This window comes from Planococcus citri, chromosome 3, assembly GCF_950023065.1.
Source record: "Planococcus citri chromosome 3, ihPlaCitr1.1, whole genome shotgun sequence".
Classification (NCBI taxonomy): Eukaryota; Metazoa; Arthropoda; class Insecta; order Hemiptera; family Pseudococcidae; genus Planococcus; species Planococcus citri.
In genome coordinates, this window is record NC_088679.1 from 34783798 (window position 1) to 34805854 (window position 22057).

The window sequence follows — 22057 nt, forward strand, 5'->3', positions numbered from 1 at the left end:
TTGAAAAGTGAGATTAAGCTTCCAGGATTTTGGGCTGTGGTGTAAGTGTTCACTTCTTGAATTTCAAAAAAGAAAAAAAGTCGTTCAAGAATGGGGGGGGGGGGGGTTAGGATATCTGTACTGTTTAAAATCGTATTTTTTTTGTTAAAAATATTTATGGATGATTCGTTGTAATTAGGTATTTTTAAAAATCCTCGAAATGCGAGCAAGATATTATTTTGTTTGATTGATAATGTAAGTAAGTATACCTACCTAAGTACCTACATATTTCAGCTATAATTTCTGTTTTTTAAATTTTTTCCATTTTTTTTTCTTTTTTGAAATAAAATGACACCTCCTTCCGGTTATGAAACTTAGGCATTGAAAAAGAAAAAAAAACACGAAATTTTGGAATTTTTCAAATACTTATTCAATAAAATTAAAAACTAAAGTAAGGATTGCTCAACTATGGACTTTGTGAATTTTTTAATTTTAACAAAACTTTATTAAAAGCCGAAGAGGCGAAGACTGATAAAAAAAATATTTCTTTCTAAAAATCACAAAATTTGTGAAAAACGATCGAAAATGAAAATTTATCGTAATGGTGCAATGAAAAACTTGTTGAGAATTTGATATTTAAGGTGCGCGTAGGTAACATTGCATTCTTGTAAAATAGAACAATGCAATCATTGTCGCCCAACAGGAGCCAGCCTTGTATATGTACTTCACTTTCTATGCACTCACTTAAATTATTGGCTTACATTTGTATGGTTTTCACCGCTACAGAAAAATTGGCAACACAGACGTAGATCTATGTATCATTTAAAATGTAGCTTTTCCGTGACACCATATTTTCAAACAAATGCTTTGGAACTAATCATTAAGCTACCTTTGACGGATTTGAATTCCTTTTAGGCATAACTATTCAAAATGCAAATTTTTTCTCTGCTTGACGAATGTCGAGACATTCTACTCTATACAACCAATTAAAAACGTATTAAACCAAACATCCTTGCAAAAAATTTCTCTCTTATAGTTCAAATTCGCATTCTTAATTTGGCATCATAGGACAATAGTTGCCTATTCTTGGTGTACCTTCACAGTTAATTATGCTATTGTTATACTTTTAAGCTGATGCTGGGTTGCCAAATGGCGTTATGCGTACGTTGGCTGCATGTTCAAACGATCTTTGATCTGTTTTTCAATACATTAAAAACACTTGTTTGGATCCTTTTCGTAATGTGATCGTGTTTAGATTGTCTGGTTGCCTTTAAATCATTTTTTTCGTTTTTTGTCAAGGGGTTGAAAGAAACTTCGTCCCCGAGGAAATAATTCAACATATACTTGGGTATTAAAGAATACTACGATCAACAGTCTATAATAACAAAAACATTGATGAAAACATTTGAACTTTTATTCGTGAATAAAAATCGAAAAATTTTCGATGAGTACAGATTACTCCAAACTACAATAATCTCACAATATATGTATGTTTATGTAATAAAGAGCAAATAATGCAACAATCTTGAAATACATAACGCCCCTTCAAATAAAACAGTAATAAAAAAATGATCACAATTCACGAAGATGAATAATAAATAACCACGGGTAATAAAAATGAAAAAACAAATCCGATAGAAAAATTTTCAACGGTGATGACCGTATTTACAACAAAAAAATTCTTAATTTGTACAAGTTGTGAAAAAAATTTCCGATTTATCGTATTGTACCGCCTACATCGCGATAAATAACTCGAATAATTATCGTTAGGTAGTTTTTCTTATTTTGAAGAAACTTTCTCTTAAACGAGGACAGTTTTATTACAGACTTGTTTTATTTTTTTCGTTCATTCGGTCAGAAGAAAATATGTTAGAAAAAGACGAACCTTTTCTATTTGCCAAATTACTCGTTCATCCGTTCATTGTTGCCAAAAAACCATAATAATTATTATGTTACTTAATCGCGCAAATTAACTTTCGCCGCGACACGATTCTCGTGCAGGCGATATCGAATAATTAACTAATTCTTCTTCTCGTTCAGTTGTACAGCATATTTTGCCTTCGATGAGTTCACTATGAAATATTAAATTTCATCTTCGCTTTGACTCGACGATCTCGAACTGAGAGATTCTCCTTTGACTTTAATTTTAGAAACGTCTTTGGCGGGATCTTTCTTATCTTTATCATGATGATGATCGTGTTTATGTTTATGTTTGTGTTTGTGCTTCTTCTTGTCTTTTTTCTTCTTTTTGAGCTGTAATGAGAAAATTTTTCATTGTTTAGGTTCGAATATTGGTACCCAGTTTGGTAATTTTGTTGAAGAGAAGAAAGATGTACATATTTGGGGAAATATTTGCAAAAAGAATATGTAGCCCTACTTGTAACAATTATCAGGAGTAGGTGTGGTCACATAATCTGAATATTTCAAAGAGTAGCGATTGGGAAATGCTTTCAAAAGACCAAATTCGTGTATAAATGATCAAAGCAAATAAAAAACTGTCTTTGACAACTTTCCTATCATCAAAATTGAAAATTTCAGGATTGTAGTTTAAAAACAACTCCATCTAAATCTTTATGATGACCTGATGACCCTTCATCTTATTTATATTATTACTCCTAATCACTCATTTTTCTTTACATGGTTTCTAAAATCTTTAACGTTCAAATCCAAAACCTTTTTTCTTTTTTTAAAAAACGGCCAATATTTTCTAAGGACTTCGTGGCTGATTTTTATTAGCATTGAATGTGGTTTTCCTAGTTTCATTATGCTATCGCTGGAGAAGCGTAGTAAGAAATCCAACATACTTTAGACTGATCATTGCTGCTATTTTTATGATGATGATGGTGATGGTGGTGGTGATGATGATGATGATGTTTCGATGAACTTTTCTCACTAGTCGATGGAGTAGCCGAAGAATTCGGTTCGTTTGGTTCAGCTTTGATAAATACACTCTCAAATTCGGCTGATTGTAATAGCCCTTCGGACGGTCTGGTGTCCAAGACTATTTCCAAGTCGTTATCCTTCTTAGGAACTTCACTCTGAGTAGACGTATCCGCCAATGGGTCGTTTTCAATCTCCATCTGTAAAACATTCCGCCACATTTAGAGGAATGCTCGTAACGTAATGAATAACGATGGATAACATCTTACTCACTTTTACTGTTTTCTTATTCAAATCTTCGCCTCCGGCTACCACTTCGACTGTGACAACGCCTAATTCATCGCTGGCCATCACGTCGGATTCACGTTCATCTGACGAAGACATTCGCCGTTTTATACCATGGGCTAAAGGATCACTATCGACGTAATCTACGTGGTCTGAAGATGGTACGTCTGATTTCGAACCCTAAAATTCGAAATGACCAATTTTGTCTCAAATATTATTATTGCAAGTTCGTAAATAAATGATATCCGATAATGATTCAGTTACTCACATCTGTTTCTCTTTGGGGTTTATACAAAGAGGAAACTGCGTCTGAAGTGGGTAAACAAGTAGGCTGACGACGACCGTACAGAGTGAAGTACAAATCTGCAACGCTGCATCTCATTTTGGAATCGTGCGACATTGAACCACTGCGTATGAATCGAAATAATAGTTTAGTAAATCGTTACCGGTTTTCAAAAGATAATTCTTCTGTAGGGTACTTGTGAGCTTACTTAAACGTTAACCAAAGTTTATGTACTAAGTCTTCTTTATCCAATCGATGTCTTTCCGGCGACGAAACGTTCCTTTGGAAAGGTGGATTTTCGCATAACATCCTGATTAACGCGTGTCTCGCACCAGGATCAGGATCATGGGTCATGATATCGAGTAAAAATTCCAGATCGGGCCATCGACCGTCCAATCGGGTGAAATCAACCAGCGCTTCGAATGCGCACAATCGTACGTCTATTTTAACAAGATAAAGCAAACGTAATTTACCACAGCCAATAGACAGCCAAAAACGTTTAGAATATTTCAAGCTATTATTCGTCGTACCGATGAAATTTCCGTACGCCGCGTATGATCTAAATACCGTCGGGTTATTGGGCAAGTGTCCAAACTTTTGCAAGGTTCTAATCGCTTTAAGGCACGATACAGTCACCGTTAATTTATAAGACGGTAGCAATTTTTCCAAGTTCAAACATCTTGTTACTTCCTCCAGTACCAGTTTCGAGTCTGCTGATAACGAATCAGCTGTTATGTTATTTCTACGAGAGAAAAAAATTATTAATTTTGATATGGAATACTATTTTACTACGAGGCTGAAGAATAAAATTCAAGGCTTATTTTGTTAATTTGTTATCTTTCAACTAACCCTTGATGCACAATGGTGATCACAGGAGTCACTGTAGCGCTCAATGCATCGATCAACGCTGCTCTGTAGTAATTATCGGAAAACCTATTCTTGCTGTTATCGTTATATTTGAATAAATCCAATAAGAATCGTAGAACTTCTGGCGGGCATAAACCGTGAGCGTTTCTCAAACCGGCCATTGCAGCAGGAATGGTCTAAAACAATTCGAAAAATGAAAAAAATCAACCGTCTAGTCTGTAAAATTGCTCAATAAATCTAATAAATAAATACCTACCTTTTGTAAAAAATAATGTTGCAAATTACTAAAATTATTTTGCTTGATGATATGAGGGCATGAAAAGGATCCATATAGTTTTCTAAAAATAGCCAGCATCGCAGGAGGTCCCAGCCAATTAGTAACCATCGCATTCGCTACCTTCAAAAACACCACAATGTTATAAATTTCTCAATCAGATTTGTAAAAATCTCCGTAGATTTACTTTTATTACCTTTGTCAAACAATGAGTAGCTTTACACCTGACATTAACGTAGATATTTTCGTTTTCTATGGTTTCAGTCAGGGCAGATCTAGTAGCTGGAGTTGAGAACCTTTCTAAGGCAACAATAGCTTCGAACTGCGCAGTTACATCGCGTTCATGTTTCAGCTGATATTGCCATTGGTAATCTGGTTGCTCTATAGTGATTTCACGAAGTAAGGTAATATCTGGATCCAATCTCACCCACAGCACTGGAGAATCGGAACTGCAAAATTAACCGTCGTTAAGTATTATTGTGATGATTATGGATGGATTCTTTGATGAGATGATTTCACTTACTCCATAATACTCAAATCCATATCGACTTCTTCACCGGTACATAGTGGAATTTTTTTCTTTTTGTTTCGCCTACTTTTCGAATGACAAGTGATATCATGTTTGCAAACCGTACTTTCCACCATGATAGGATGTCTGAAAGTACCATCTAGTTCTTGGACTAGAATACATAAAGGTCCTACGTATTTATGAACACCTCTCTGATGCGTTTTATCTTGTCTAATTTCGATTTCCAAAGTATTTCTGAAAATATAACATGTAATATTGGAGATCACTCAATGAAATCAGCGTAAATAATTATCACGATCAATTTACCTTTTTCTGTTAAACATGCAGCTCAAATGAAACTTGGCGTGACCTCCGGTTCTAACCCATTGATCGACAAACACGGACATATCTTTACCAGTCACAGTGAAAATAGCTTTGTTAAATACATTAGTACTGATCAACATATGAGACCACAGGCCACCATTTATTTTAGTCTGAGCTGCATTCGAAGCCAAAGATAATTGTTTATTGAAAACCTAATCAAACGTAATGAACGCAATGTATTACTTTTTCGAGTTTTTTCAATCATATTTCACTTCTGATACGTACTTGCAACAACATTTCGTAACCTATTCGATTCTCCAGCATGCGAATTATAAGATGAGCTTTTTTTCTCATCATGTATAAATATTTAGGTGAAATTGTATGGATATTTTGCAGCGGGAAATGAAAATTATGATGATTGGGTTTATTACTAGACGACGAATGATGACTACCGGAAGACTGACTCGGATCCATTACAATACCTCCGTGAGTATCTTCGTACTGCATAACTTCGTTTAGTTCCTTGAAAAAAAACACGTTTTTCTTAACTCACGTCAAAAAAAATATTTTTTTTTTCGGAATCACTTACATTTTGTATCCATTCTCGGTAAGCATTAAGCCCGAAACACTTTTTGGCAAATAAACTCCCTAAGTACGTCGATATACCGTTCGTTAGCCACCAATCGGACCAACTTTGCCGAGAAATAAAACAGCCAAAAAATTGCTCAGCAATTGCCAACGCCATCGCTTTTCTCGAAATGTAAACTTGGTCGATAATTTGACTAGGATGGAGTAAATTTATACTGCAATCGAACAGAAACACGCTGTATAGTAGAACTAATATGAAATTAATTGATAATGGAAAAATATAAATACCTCAAGATGCTCAACGAAGCGTAAGCTGAAACATCTTCGGTGGTTTCATCAACGAAAACTTGCTTATAGCAAGTGTACGGGTATCGATTAGAAAGTGTTTCTTCATAAAACTCGAAAGCTTCGTGAACACTTCGTACGGAATTTTTCAAATTATCCATCAAACCGGGTAAACAAAAATGAGTTACCTCGTGCATCGAAGGATCGACAAACACTTCGAATGGCCTAGTGGGAAAATATCACAAATAATGAATTGAATCCAATAAAGAATAATTCATCGTTAAATTTTTCTTACCCTACACATAATGCAATAGTTGGAGCAGAAGCAGGCATGTTCAATGTATAGTAAAACGTTTTCCTTCTCATATCCGGGGTATAAACGACTTCTACGAGATCTCCACATGATACTGCGGTCATATTATCATCAACAGTGAATTCCAACTCCCACGTACACGGTTCAGCAAAACTATCAATGCATGGGAACCATAGCCTGGATGAGTTTTCGTAGCAATTCGTATACATATGAGCTCCTTTCTGTTGAATTAATCAGAAAATTAACCATCGAAAGATGACAATAAAATTATAAAGTGAATAATTTACTTCAGCCAATGTTCCTTCGCATTCTGGTATAACGAAATGAACGCCACCGTAAGGTTCTTCGATAGAATACTCGATACTAACGTCGAAAAATTGATCAACATTGATTAAAGTGCCAAGAGCTGTAGGTGGCACGGTAATAATCAATTCGCCGGCATCGTTATCCGGATCAACAGATTGAGTCGCAGTTAAATGAGCAGAAGAGAATTTATCCAATGAACGTCTACGATAACAATAAACCATTTTTGAGTAGGTATTTCATGACAGTAATTGAGAGAAAATTGACCGGATTTACTTACTCGTGTTCGTTTTCTTGGTATATCTCTAGTAGAGGATCAAAATATTGAAACGGTACCTCGAGCTCGTCATTTAAAAGTACTCGATAGATACGGCATTGTTTCGCGTTGACTTTCACGTACCTTATACTATCTCGAAGAGCAAGGAATGTCAGTTTAACCAGTCCCTAAGACAAGATGCACATTAATACTGAATCTAACACACGACAAAATTATTGAATGTGTTTACTTACGATGATACTTTTGCGTTGAAAGCTTATCCCTGTCAAACTAACAACTTGATGTGATCTGTAACAAATGAATGATGGTGTAATAATTTAATCGATCAAGGGGAAAAACATTTTTGTACATTTTATACAACTCACAGTTTATAACTTCGAGGTACTTCAGGGATTTTATCTTTCTTCATGTTTCTGCGTTAGACTACGATAACATTGCTAAAATACAAGCATTTTCCATTCAAATATGAGGTAATAATAACTAATGATACGTTTTTCAATTTCAACTAGCTAGATTCTTGGTTTATAAATATAATTCATTTTCTGGTGAAGTAGAGAAGAAGAAATTGAGACAGGAGATTTTCTTTCAACTGATAATTCAAAAATCAACAACTCGATGTTTACAACCACCTAAATTCTGCATTTCAACCTGGAAATTTTTTCCACTTCCGGTTCATTATAGCGCTTTTTCCGAATGTATTCGGTACTACTAATACTGAAAATGGCCTGATTTTGATGGGTGGATGCGGAAAGCGGAAGATGAAAATGATAAGAAAATGAAACTGGAGAAAATGATAATGAAATTTTACAATCCTTCCTTCGTGAAATTTTATTCAATGAAGCTTTAGAAATCATGATGACAAATGAAGACAATCACTCTGAAAAAAACACTTGAACTGGATTTTCATCTTGTGCTTGTGACATCGAAACACCGAATCCATGGAGACGAACAGCTTCGATTTCCGGAGTGATACTTTGAGTCTCACTCTATCAGAGGTAAAGTTTTTGAAATTGCATTTATTTTAATGTACTTATCTATGATCAAATAATTCATTTGTCCTCATTTCCAACGCGGTACCCTTTTTGTCACTCAGTTAAACGATGAAGAATACCATTTACCGGCTGTCGATGAAACACCTACGTTAGAAAGTATCCTAAACGAAGATGAATCTTCTTTGTTAAGTGAAGATGAGCTAGCCCAGTTATTACCAATTCAAGTACTTGAAGGACGATCAATGTGATCTTGAAAATAATTAGTGAACCGTACTTACTGTCGTATTTTCTAAACAGGTTAGAAATAATTTCGAAGAAAGTGAAGATAATCTATCTGTAGGAAGCTTCGGATTATACAGAAGTAATCAGAGTTTATCCCCAGCACTGTCTATTTCACAATACAAATATGATCCTGGGAACATCCTTAGGCATTCCACCATGAAAACCATCTCAGCACAATTACGTTCTGCCAGTGTAAGTTAAAAATCTCCTTTGATTTTCGTCGGCTTAGTGCGGAAAGGTGCCTCGTGAAATTCGTTACTTGACACCTGTGTAAAACGGTCTTTCCACTCTGAGCACCATCTATCAGTCCAAATGTTCAAACCAAAAGTTATGTTACCTCAAGGCACCCTTCCCATCACCTAAGATGCCTTTAGATTTGAACTTGGACTGATAGATGGCGCTCAGTGTGGAAAGGCAGTTTTACACAGGTATCAAGTAACGAATTTCACGAGGCACCTTTCCGCACTTAGCCGACGTTTTAATCTAGGTGAGATTTCTTTAATGAATTTTTCTTTTCATAGGAACGTATCAATGCTGGTCATCCTTCGGTAATGTGTGTATCAACCATAATCGCGATCGGAACATCGTATGGCTTAGTGTTAGTATTCGATGCTATGCAAACATTGAGATGGTGCCATGAAATGGATATCGAACAAAGTTCTGTTTCTGCGCTAAATTTCAACGGTGATTGTACAAGGCTTTTAGCTGGATACGCTTGTGGAACCATATTAATGTTTGATGTTACCGATGGCAAAGTATTAAGGACTATGAATGATGTACATACTCCATCCACTGCCGTACTTCATGTCAAGGTTTGAATTTCAGATCTTATGACCCGGATTCGATACTGATTTTGTAATAAATCTTTCCCTTAGTTTACAGACGTACCTACGTTGGCATTATGTAGCGATAGTGGAGGATCAGTTTTTGAATTGAATTTTAAAAGAATGCTCGGTGTAAGAGGAGTCGACTCTAAATGCATTTTCTCGGGAAGTAGAGGTGAAGTCTGTTGTATAGAACCTTTATTACTTCATCATCTTAATTCACATCCTTTGCGAGGAAGTGTATTGGTAGCTATGGCTACTCTTACCAAGGTATTTATTTCGACTCGATACGTCTATTAATAATAGTTTTGTTTTCTCTAAACTCCTACGTTTAATTTTTATAGTTGATTGTGGTCAGTATAAGACCTGTAATGAAAGTCTTGCTTACTCATACCGTTAAAGCCGACCCTTGTTCGTTACCATTTTTATCGTGGCAATTTGTAGTAATTCAGTTATCAGAAAATTCTCGAATAATGGATCCAGTATTAGCTTTCGCTAGAGATCGCAGTATTTATTTTTATCAAGTAAGCAAATTGGTACCTATTTAGTATCATTTGTTTTTATTTTCTTCAATTTAAATTAACCCTCGATATTTATTACAGGTGAATATAAATAAAAATAATAAATTAAGATGTACAGCGTTGCAAAAATTAGACTTGGATTATTCCCTACTTACGTGTAATTGGCTGAATACTAGAACCATAGCAGCATTAGATACGAAGGAGCAACTTCATTTGGTTGATGTTCGCACAAAACAAGAACTAGAAAAAATAGACTTATCCACCGTAGGACTCGTGTATAATTCGAGTCATTTCAAGGGGCTTTCGACTGGAGGAAATGTCAGCAAAGCTATGGTAATTTTTGAACGATTTATAATTTTGTACGATTTTGGCAGGTACTGATTGTTTATATATTTACCAGGCGTTAGCTGGAGAAAGAGCTTGTTACAATACAGTACAAAGTTACGGGAATCAAGTACTATTCTTAGGATTAAAATCATGTCACGTTGTTAGTATTCGAAGCTGGATTGAACGATTGGATTCGCTTGTTGATAAAGTAATAAAGATTTTATTGCTCTCAAAGAATTTATTATCGTTTTACAAAATCATGTTTTAAATTTTCAGGGACGATTCGAATGTGCTCTGAGATTAGGAATTGAATTCCTCGAAGAACGAGGTAAAATCATTCTAGGCCTTCGAGGACCTCACCATCAACGTTACAATCTGGTAAAAAACAAGGTAACCCGGTTTTAATACAATATCTTTATTATACTTTTCGAAGCTTGGTATTTTAACCGCAATTTCGTTACCGGGTTGCTAAGCAATTTATCGCATCTTACGAGTATTCAACGCAGGGTTTTCCTTGTATATCCAGAAGTGAACGAGGAAAACGAGGAAAACGAGGAAATTTAAATGTGTGGGGATATATGAGATGATGAATAAGCATTAAATTCATTTTTCATCTCTCTTCTAAATTTCGTGTCGACTTTTTGTGCACGATTACCAAATACATTCTTGTAGTCGTATTTCGCTTTTGACTGTACCTGCCTATATACTCGTAGTAGTCATTTGGATGTTTCATCAATTTTTAGCCAATAATTGGAACTTGACAAATTTTTAATGAAGTTTTGCTCACAAAAAAACTTTCTTAGGCATTCGCTTTCAATTTAAAGAGGATCGTAATTTTTGGTAACATATGGTCTGAAACTCCTACTTAAATCAAAATTTTAGCTGCCCAAATAATATTTTCAATTTTTGGAGAATTATTGAAAATTTAAAAAAATTGAAAATTGATTTATTTTTGTCGATCTTTGTATTTTTTTAAATATATAAAATATTCATTTATTAAAAATAATAGCAAATTAGTCCTGAAACTAATATAAGCTCTCCTGAACCGAATTTCACAATTTCCGATCATTTTGGAGCCTCCAGTGTGATTTTCAATTTCTCCAGATGACGTTTGTCTACATAATTACCTATTCTAATGTCCGGGCGTATACACCTCAAGTGCGTTTTTTGACCATGCATTAAAATTCTGGAAAAATTGAAAATCGTGCTGGGGGCTCTACAATTACTAGAAATAGTGAAATTCGGTCCGGGAAAAATTGATATTATTTGTAGTTTTAGAACTAATTTCCATTATGTTTTTTTGAATCATCAAAAATTTACCAAAAAATCAAAATACCGGTTTAGGCACCTGAAATTTTGCTTTTGAGGTTTTAGACCGTGCTTTTTCTTTCCTCGAGAGGTTCTCTTGTCAATTTCGCTGAAAATTCTCCAATTTTTGGTAAATTGCAATCAATATGAGTAATTTTGTAGCTCTCAAAGCGATCTTGTTGACTAAGATATTTATTTGAGATGATTTAATAATTTTGAAAGAAGTTCCAATAGATCGTATTAAAAATTTTTCATCACATTGTTGCCTTTTGTAAAAAAAAACCTAATTTAATTACCACGCAGATGGATTTTTATTTCACATGTAAAGCTTTATAATTGTAAACAAATTACGATAATGGTAAAGAAACCAAAACGAGAAAAATTATCGCTTTAATACGAACCGGTTTAACGCTTTTTACGAGATGTTGACTTCTCGGAAGCGGACGAAACGCTGCTTTTGTTAAGTTTCGAACTATCAGCTTTGCTGATCTTAACGCTTTCGTTACCATTTTTGAGACCTTCGATTTCATCTTTTAAATCGATGATAGTCTGTTTGTATCTATTAATCTCCATCTTGAGATTATCGATTGTCTTACTTTGATCAACGAAGGCGGTTTTCAATTTCGTATAACGATTCTCGAGCGTTTGCAGCTTACTGGAATCTTTTTCTTTATCCTGCATCAACTTGTTGATTTCTTCGTGTTGGCCTTTGAACGACTTGTTGAGTTCTTTTTTCTCGATATTCATGCTCTGCAGTTCTTTCAGCGTTTTCAGATTGGCTTCGTTGAGGATTTTATTTTCGTCTTTGATTTTCTGCATACGCGATTCTAAGAGATGTACCGATTTACGCAGACTTTCGATGGTACGGGCATCTTTGCGTTGACGATCGCGTAAATTGGCGTTTTCCGAGGTAAGGTCGCGATTTTGCGATAGCAAACTTTCGATGGTTTTAATCGTTTGGTCTTTATCGTGTTTCAGCGATTGTTTCTCCTCTTCGAGCTTTTTATTCTTTTTTTGCATCATTTCCAGCTGGTTTTTAATCTTTTCGTAGTCCATCTGATCCATATCCATGTCGTCATCGTGATCTTGTCTGAATCGGTCATCTAAAGCGAGTCGTTTCAAGTCGTCGATCTCACGTATACCGGGCCTTCGAGCTTGTACTTTATTGAGAAAAGCTTGTCGACGTTTTTGCAAAGCTTTTTGTCGATCTTGGCATTCGTCCAGACGCGGACGTAGCGCTTTACGAAACGGTCTCGTTAGACGTGATAAATTTCGAGGAAGTTTTTTCGTCCTGCGTGTATCTGGTTTCGATTTATTGTCGATGTGCCGCTGGGTACTCGTGTCTCGTTTCTTTTCTTTCGACATTTTTTACGGTAGTTCACGCGGGCCTGGTCGAAGGTATAATGCGGCTCGATCGTGATTATTTTTATATTGCTATGATAGCTATTTTATTTCCAAAACTGAACCCTCATGTTTTTCTTCTGTTACAGGTTATTGATATTTTAGTCACGTACATCGATTTGGTGCTCAATGGTGGTACCACAACTGTACCGATTACCAGCTCTATCAATACGATTATCAATATGGCTCTCGTACTAGACCAAAAGTAAATTCATGACTGTTGTGTACAGTTTCCTCGAACAGAACGTAATTTTGTATTTATTCTAGGCAATTACTTTACCAACGAATGTGGGAAGGGTTCGAATATAACGACGATACCATTTGTCGAGATATCTTCTTGTTGGGTTTAAGTTCTGTGATATGCGAAGAGAAACTGAACGATATTCCACCCATTATTATGCAACAGTTGGTCGCTCATTTGGCTGATATGCAAATGCACAAGGTAACGTGACAATACACACTTGGATTTAAAATCATTTCAGGTCAGATTGCGTAGAAAATTACCGACTGATTGCCAATTTGCCAATATTTTTTTTTGTTTGAGGAGAGGCCAATGATCGGTCAGCAGAAATGGTGCAATTTGAAAATTACGTATTTTTGATTTTCAAACTTTTTACTGGGCATTTATTTCAACATAAGTTACCAGAGACTGGAGGAATACTGAAAAATTAAATTAAAAAAAAAATTAATATATTTGGGGAGGAGTAGAAAAGCCACTGAAGAATCTATTTCAGAAAATAAACCAATATTTGAACTTAGAGCCCTACAAAACCCTACAAATTTTGTGCCACATTGCCATTTCATACCCCTGTAATATTTTGAACTTGTTTGAATGCTCCAGCTCCAGTGAGGGATTTAAAGCGATAGAAACCAATATCGGAATTCAATGCCTTGAAATTCATCATTTTAAAAATTATTTTGAATTTCGATAGTCCCCCTTTCCGCTTGGGGTGTTGAAATCTTTTTTTTTTTTTTTTTTTTTTTTTTTCTGAAAATCAAGTAACTGTGTAGTTGAAAACAGGGTGAGTAAAAATTTGGTTTTCATCGGAACTTTTTAAAATTTTTGAATGGTAACTTTAAATAGTTCTTATCATGCAGGGTCTGCAGTTGTCCTGCTTTTTATCAAATTTATCAAAATTTCCTGCATTTTTTCCAACCAGACTTCAAACTCAACTTATTTCCCTGTTTGGTGGAATTTTGAAAAAATGTTGTTTTTCCTGCCTGTCCGATGAGAAAGTTGTGTGTACCTAGGAATAATCTTTGCCAAATGGAAAAATGCAAAATTTTTTAGAAAACTCATTAATTCGCTTTTTTTGTTGTAAGTCATTTTTGAAGAAAAAGGGGTTTTTTTTTTTTAAGAAACGTTCAAAAAGTAGGTATGATGTATTTTCAAAAAAAATTTATGCCTCGCTTTATTTTTCAAATTGCCTAATTTTCCATAAATTAATTTGCATTTTTTAGAACAATTACTTTGAAGAAGTATGATAGAAATTTCCATAAAAATGCTCAAAGCAAGTTGAAAAATTTGAAAAACGAAAAATTTGGGTGGTAAAATTATTGTCAATTTTGCCCCCCCCCCCCCCAAATATTGACACCACCGTAACACTAGAAAAATGAAAAATTTAGGTGTAAAATCTAGGCATCTCTACTTCCTTCAAAAAAAATCATCAAGTGTTTGCAGAATGCTTTGCCCATGAAAAATTGACACGGTAAGGGTATTTTTGACACCCTCCTCCCTCCCTCTCTCCCTCCATGTCTTGCTAAAGTTTTTTTTCATTTTGAAATTTTGTTAAGACACTTGGTCATGTAAAATTGAGCTCTCACATAGAAAGTTCAGTTCTGAATTTTTCAGATTCTTCCAGATTTACTCCAATCAAGAGTTACAAGCGTTCATATAGTTCGGCAGCTTTGCAAGAAATCGCATAAAAAAATATATGGTTATAAAATTGCCTACTCAGTTTGCCGTAAATACAACGATGATGTATTATTTACGGCGAACCGAGTATGCAATTCTATTAACACCAGGTTGGCTTTAATTTTCTTTCATGTACTTAAACTGGAAACTAAACCGTGAAAAGTCAGGTCAAATGATTTCCCTCAGATTTTTTAAAAATGTCTTTGGTGGTTGCCAAAATTCCCATCCGAACCTTTCTGAAAGTTGTAGAGGGAGGGGGAGGGGTGAACCTGATAATTTAGACGCTTGCGATTCCTCAAGTTTTAAGGTTCATAGGTATATCAAGAGGCAAGATTGGTTGAACTTGCAGCAAATCTATTTACCCGGTTTCGTGAAGTAATATGGAAGATTTAAAATCACTTATTTTTTTTATTTTTTTTTTTCATTTAACAAGGTTTATTACAATCTTGAGCAAAATCACTTATTAAAATTCAAAAAGCTCAACTTTGAACTTTCAAAGTCAAAGTGAGAGTTCAACTTAGGGATGAGTATGAAAGTTGAAAGCTACCATTTAAAAATTTGAAAATTTGCTGTGAAAATATTTTATTATTTTTTTTGTAACAAACTGGTTTTTGGAGTGGAATCTTAACATCATACCTTTTTGGAAATAATTCCCCCCCCCCACCATTTTGATGAAAACTTGAAAATACTGTGAATTTTCTATCATTCTTCCGCAATCATGAGTCATTGTTTTCATTTACTTTTGGAGCAATTTTTCAGTTTTTTTTTGTTGGTAATATTGAGAAATATTTTGTGTAATTCGAACACAGTGGTGCCGTGAACCCCGAACCTCTAGAAAGTTTTTAGCCAGTTTTCCTCAATTTCCAACAGAAAATAATCTAGGCATTATTTTATGTAGGAATTGGAACTTAGCATATTGAACGTAAATATCGAATGCCTGGATATCCAGCAAGCTCTCCAGTTGAGCAGACAACACTCAATGCACTGTGCTTTGATATCAATTTGGAATAGAGCTATGCGAGATTATATAAGTCCTTTGCAAGAACTACTTCCTAGATTGAACTTGGCTATGATATCGGGTAAATAATCCATAAAATTTTTTTAATAAAATTTTCATTATGAAATAATTCATTTGATAATTTTTTCACCACAGGTCGTAATCATTATGCTCGAGATCTCGGTAATAAATTATTAGTATATATTAGTTGCTGTTTCGGCGGACGAGGATATCCAACGGGAGATATCGACGAATCTCTGGTGGAAGGTGTGCGAAATCAAGTATTTCAGTGTCTTTGTAATCAGCACAGTGTAAATGCCGAAGACGACGAAGAGATTTACCCATATTTAAGGTAACAAGTGGTTAGAATTTGGTGTTGGATTTGCCTGAGTAGTTTTGTGATATTTTCTTTTCTTGAGAATAGTTGTTCTTATAGGATATTGTTAAAATTCGATACCAAAGAGTTCCTTAATGTATTAGCGATGGCATTCAACGATGATAAATTTTCGCCTCAGTTGAAGCAAAGAATTGTCGATATTCTTATTCTAGTCATTTCTCAAAGTACTACTTTCAAGGTAATGAAATAAAATTCAGATTTATTTTGGGATTACATTTGAGCCTTGAAAATAAATAATTAAAATGATTTTTATTTTTTTGTCGAAGGTTTCCGAAATAGGATGGATATTTACGTTTCTTTGTCTGCAAAGCTCGGCGGAAAAATCTCGTAAAATAAATATCGATCCTGCGATGTACGATAAAGTGATAAACATGTTAGTCAACGATAAAGATCTCAATACTCACGAAGAAAGACAACAAGCTTTTCTAGATCTGATGCTGGCTGATGATTTTCAACATTTTCAAGTCGATCAGTTGTTAACAATGGCGAGGAATGCTGAATTGTAAGTTATGGGGTGTTTAGAAATTGGAGCTTGGAGAAATTAATATACTCTTAATTAATGACTTCAAATTAATGAGTTGTTTGTAGTAATAAAGTTGAAAATTTTGGATGGCTACATTTTCATAAAAATTCTTGTACTTACATTGTTCATGGGGATTCGAAAAATTATTCCCTATTTTTTTTTTTTTTTTTTTTTTGGACAAGGAACTGAAGCGATGTTTTCCAATTTTCCAATTTTTTGTAATATCATGTATCGTATTTCTAGTTATCGAGTATGCAGCGAAATACACTCACAGAAAGGTGAATATGGCCAAGTACTAAGGTGCTACTTACTTGATCCGCATCGTAAACTGCAGGTATTCGATTACCTAGAACATACTTCAAATAAAAAAGAGCTTCATGCGAACGTTATGGAAAATTTTGACGTAAGTCATTCATCTTTTACCTTATTAGTGAGAAAAAAAGTGTATTAATGAACAATTGTTTCCTCGTTACAGAATTTATTGGAAATCAATAGCGAAAAGACCGGTTTCATTTTTGGTAAATATTATCAAGACGATATACCAAATGTTATTCATCAAATTAAATCGAAACAGCAATATTATTTTCTCAAAGGTGCTATGTGAGTATTCGATATTTTGATAAAATTTCTCATTTTATGTAATTTATTTATTCGTTGGTTTGTTTTATTCACTACAGGTTTTGTACCGAACTGGATAGCTCTTTAATTACATTATTTATGCAGTTAATGTGCCAATACTGCGAAGAGATTGAAATTCTACGATTTGTACAAACGCACAAGAATCTCCAATTAGAACCAGCTCTCAAAGTGAGTCATTTGTTCTCCTTCACGTAACTCATAATGCTCATTTAGTTATCGCGTAATTATTCGATATGTTTAGGCAGCCAGAGAACGTAAATTATCCAGAGTGATGGCAATTCTGCTCGAACGCAGAGGCGATTATCAAGCTGCCTTTGATATACTATTCGATCGTCTCAAAGAATCTATTAGTAAAAGTATCGATATCGAAGACGCCACCGAAGAATTGGTCAGTCTGGTGCACAGAGGATCGTCGGTGCTAGAATCAAAAACTACCTGGTTACCATTATTACAATGCTTGTCTACTTTGAATTCTCGAGGTATTTATTAATCTGTTAAGCGATACAGAATGAAGAAAACGAGCTAATAATTCTATTTTCATACTTGTAGAATTATTGAGACGAGTTTTGGGTAGTGCTGATTTGAATCTCGCCACCGAACTGCATCTCCTGTTGCAGCATAATTCTGGAACATTGGGCGATTACAGGAATTTAATCACGGGTTAATTTTTAAGAATTATAAATACTCTAATTTTGGTCGATTAGAAAGGGAATTCATCGTGTATTTTGTTTACAGGTTTATTTGATAAGTGCGCTTATGAACATTCCATGTTGAAATCGGTTAGTAAAGCTGTGTATTCAGATTTACACAATCAACTCGCCAGTACTTTGGCTGCCGCGAAAAAAGGAGTTTCTAGTCCTGACTATTGTACCTCATGCAGACATTCCTTCAAAAATCAACTGTTATTGTTTAGGTATGATTTTTTAGTTCAGTTTGTTTAATCAATGATGAGTCGTAGACTCGGAAAATTGAAGAAAAAAATGTGTAAACAACAATAATTACTTAAGGTATCGGGAAATCTTTGAAAAAAATTCTTTATTTTTGGTATGAGTTGATTTGATATGGAATAGGGTCAACTGAAAATTTTGTAAAATTTTTAAGAATTAGGATTCGCCTAGATTACGAAAGATTTGAGTGGTGTGGAGGGTGAGAGAAGTCTCACTTGTTGATTATATTTTGATCTTTTTTTTTTTTTTTTTTTTTTTACTATCTATAGGATTTTATTGATATTTTATGTTTTGTTCTAAATAATAAATATTGAAAAAAAAATTGAGAAAAACATGCATTATTGCATCACAAAATTGATAATGTTGGTACTTATATTTTTTCATTTTTTTTTGCGTTGGCTTCTGACTTTAGAATAACTGGCTATTTATATTTTTTTAAATCGAATTTATTCAATGAAACGAATATTGACACGTTCCTTCAACGTGGATTACAATTTTCATTTAAAATGAAACCGAATTTAAGAGATACCTACCTAAAATTTCACTGCAATATTCTGGAAAGTTGTTCAAATTGGTTGAAGTGTTTTCATTTTTCTATCGTAACAATTTTATTTTCCAATATTTCAGGTGTGGGCACGGTTATCATGTTGAATGTGCTGAAGCTCTAGACACAAAATGTTCTCAGTGTTCGTCTACTTCATGAAAATCGCATCTTTATCTCATTTTATTTTTTTCGTATTTTTTTCTCTGTGCATAACTACCTACCTACATATACTTATTGTAAAATCGTATACGTATACATTGCAATACCTACCTATTCTGAAACGTCGCATTTATTACGTTCTATGGTTTAAGTAAACGCTTTTTTGATTTATCTCGATGAACATTTTACTTACCTCTTTATGCATGAATTATTTTTTACAACATCATGGTTATAATATTTGCGTTATTTCATTACATTAATTAATTACGATTACTAGTACATACCATATTTTGTATGTAGCATCAATTTTCGAAAACTTTCATAGTATTATCACATTATTCCATTACGTATTTATTTATTGATCGTATTTATCATCAAAGATGAAAAATAATAAACTCGTTATAGTTTTGTTGTTTATTTATAGGTTGATTTTCATTTTCATTTGTGGTATTATTTTATCTCGAACAGATCCGATGTAATATAATATATTGCTTTATTGTTTAGGGTTTCGAAGGAAAAAAAAATTAGGAATTTTTTCATCCTTCCAATTATTTAGACCACCTTATCCTATGAATGAAAATATCGAAACTTGATACGTGATGGGTATGATGGAAAACTTCTTCTAAAATCTGCTACAACAGCTGATTTTTGCAGGTGTTTTCAACACGCATGCGCGTTTACCAAATTTTCTCGCAGTCTGTCGCATTTCGTACGTTTCTATTACGTCATGTGGAAGCCTTTTAGCTGTCATTTTGAATCACAGTATTTTTTAGAAATGTTTACTGCTGAATAATTTCAATAGGTATGTGAAAAAAACTTGATTTAGGTTTACATTGTAATAGGTAGCTTGTTTGTGTGGAAATTAACGAAGAAATTAAGATATTTCATCGTACTATTGTTACTCGCGAATTATTCGATAGTAACACACTAAGAAAGAAAGTTTTCGGGCTGTAGGAGGAAAATGCGTCTTATTTTACGAGACGATAGATTTCATTGATCTAATTGTTTGTACGTTTATTTTGTGTGGCTAGAAGATTTTTGCGAATAACAAAGCTTTATTATACCTAAGATTTTTTTGTTTGAAAAGTTGTGTTTAAAAGGCATGCATGAGTAAGTGCTACATTAAGCGATAAGTACAGAGTGCGTAATACAGCGTCAGACTTACAATTAGATACACCCATGAAAGATTCGGTGACTGTTGAATTTGAATCTTGAATTTGAATCTTGAATTTGAAAACTATCGTGAGTTTTTTTTTCATTTGGTTATCGAATTTTTTCCTAAAGATTTGAAAAAAAATATTCAATATTTAATTAAGTCGCGGTTTGCCATTTCAAATTGATTTAAATTTTGAGTACAATTTGTATAGTGTTCAGTGCTCACACTGTCCGGTTAGGTAATGCTGAAATTCAGCTTATTGTGAAATCGTTCTCGTGAACATATTAAAGCGGCTCTGCCCCTACCTCACCCGCAAGTCAGATTTAATATTAACGTCTAACAGCACGAGACCGCTGTTTTTCGAAAAATTGGACTATGTAACGTCTTAATTATTTTTACACCAAACTCCTAAAATAGGAAAAAAATGTTGATATATTTCGAAAACCTATAAATTTAAAATTATTAGTGACTAGTCGAATTTATTTATTTACCATTAGAATTATTATTTTGATGTCAAAATAAATAAAATAGCCGAGATTTTTTTTAGAAAAATGCGACTGAAGGCTGTTAGGGCGTGGATTGATAAAAAGTGTATTAAATCGAACGTTTGTTTATCCCTTGAAGTTTTATATTTTCTTTGAAAGATATAAGAAAATCGATAAGAGATGAAGCATTTTGAATTGAACGTTGTGAATTAAGTACCACCTTAACTTCGAAAAAACAATTTTTTACAGAGCTTATTAATTCCACCTACGTACAAAATTATACCTTTGATGATGTTGAAAATATAAATTTATTCGTCAATTCTTCAACACCAATTACAAGCAATTTATTCATTTTAAGACGATCGGCGTCTATTTGATGAAGCATTATAGTGTCGTACTTTTTAAAATTCAAATTAGGTACCTAGGTATTATAAATTTGTAAAAAAATATGTATATTTCTTGATTGGGTTTTAAAGTACGAGTAGGTACCTAAATGAGCAACATAAAGTATGAAAAATTTTCAAAACGAAAAAATAATTATTGAAAATTTATCACCTTAAAATTTAAAGTTTTTAAAAAAAGGACAATGAAAGAGAATTTAAAAAAAAAAATAAAATAAACGAAACAAAATGTGGCTCAACAAAAAAGATTCACATTTTTTTCGAAATCTTGAAAATAAATTACTCATATTAGATACCAATCTGTTTCAGACAAACCAAAAATGAAACCATCAAAGCAGAATTAACAACCGATTGGACCTTCAAACGTTGCGATGATGTCCTTCCTATGGGTCCTTTTTGTGCTTCTACTATTGTTGTTATTTCTACCTGCTATGATTTGCATTCTTTTATGCGGTTGCAATCTTTCTCAATACGGCCCTAGTGCCACTGATACAGTTACTTATCAACTCGACGGTGGCCATACCGATTTTGTCACTCGAATTGATAATACAGATTGCGGTGCTGATGGTGGACATCATGGGGGAGATCATGGTGGGGATGGAGGTGGCTGTGATGGTGCTGATGGAGGAGCAGGCGATGACTGTGGAATGTGGTGGGTTATATTATAATTTCAATTTTTACCATTTGTTTTGTACTGTTTAGGGATTTTAATTTTGTAATACTTTCTCAAAAATTAAAAAAATTGTGTGTTTTTGTAAATTTATTTTTTTCTTTTGTACTTCAAATTAGTTCTATCTAGTTTATTTGCTTTCGGTTCTTACGAATGCTTATTTTCGTCAAGAATTAGCCTATAGCTTTAGAAGCCTAGACTGACTCTCCATTTCTTATCAAAGCGGATTTTTAAAATGAAAATTGCACTGGAAACGTTGAATAATGAAGTATGGCTTCCATCATGAGGGGAGGGGAAGGGGGTTGTGCTGAAAATCAGCTATTTAGGTAGATAATACCTAATTACCTACCTAATGTTTATTCAAAATCTGATTTTGGAGCAAAGAAATCATTGTGTTGGTAAA

The 22057-nt window shown here is 33.9% G+C and overlaps 2 protein-coding genes across 3 annotated transcripts; one reads left to right on the top strand and one right to left on the bottom strand.

The window, feature by feature from the left end:
• Nucleotides 1–1375: 1375 nt before the first annotated feature.
• On the bottom strand, nucleotides 1376–7695 carry Taf2 (TATA-box binding protein associated factor 2). The gene is made up of 19 exons (XM_065359387.1): nucleotides 7532–7695; nucleotides 7400–7454; nucleotides 7170–7333; nucleotides 6874–7093; nucleotides 6569–6807; nucleotides 6277–6498; nucleotides 5990–6203; nucleotides 5686–5922; nucleotides 5404–5612; nucleotides 5092–5331; nucleotides 4765–5017; nucleotides 4551–4691; nucleotides 4277–4470; nucleotides 3958–4169; nucleotides 3636–3867; nucleotides 3413–3551; nucleotides 3133–3324; nucleotides 2784–3059; nucleotides 1376–2232 (listed from the first exon to the last, which is right to left on the bottom strand). Exons 1-19 carry the CDS (start codon nucleotides 7573–7575, stop codon nucleotides 2062–2064), a joined length of 3654 nt encoding a protein of 1217 aa, XP_065215459.1. The 5' UTR covers nucleotides 7576–7695; the 3' UTR covers nucleotides 1376–2061.
• A 238-nt stretch (nucleotides 7696–7933) lies between these two features.
• Vps8 (vacuolar protein sorting 8) lies at nucleotides 7934–21743 on the top strand. 2 transcript variants are annotated; one of them, XM_065359388.1, is made up of 23 exons: nucleotides 7934–8161; nucleotides 8260–8382; nucleotides 8456–8632; nucleotides 8962–9252; nucleotides 9316–9534; nucleotides 9609–9788; nucleotides 9867–10118; nucleotides 10186–10320; nucleotides 10389–10502; nucleotides 12911–13026; nucleotides 13089–13263; nucleotides 15635–15815; nucleotides 15890–16085; nucleotides 16158–16308; nucleotides 16397–16632; nucleotides 16897–17056; nucleotides 17129–17253; nucleotides 17331–17460; nucleotides 17534–17771; nucleotides 17842–17952; nucleotides 18028–18205; nucleotides 18867–19744; nucleotides 21294–21743. In XM_065359388.1, the coding sequence occupies exons 1-22, from the start codon at nucleotides 8105–8107 to the stop codon at nucleotides 18940–18942; spliced, it is 3621 nt and encodes a 1206-aa protein (XP_065215460.1). In that variant the 5' UTR covers nucleotides 7934–8104; the 3' UTR covers nucleotides 18943–19744; nucleotides 21294–21743. The 2 variants fall into 2 exon arrangements, with proteins under 2 accessions (XP_065215460.1, XP_065215461.1); XM_065359389.1 differs by having other exon boundaries at nucleotides 7935–8161; nucleotides 16170–16308.
• The last annotated feature ends 314 nt before the right edge of the window (nucleotides 21744–22057 follow it).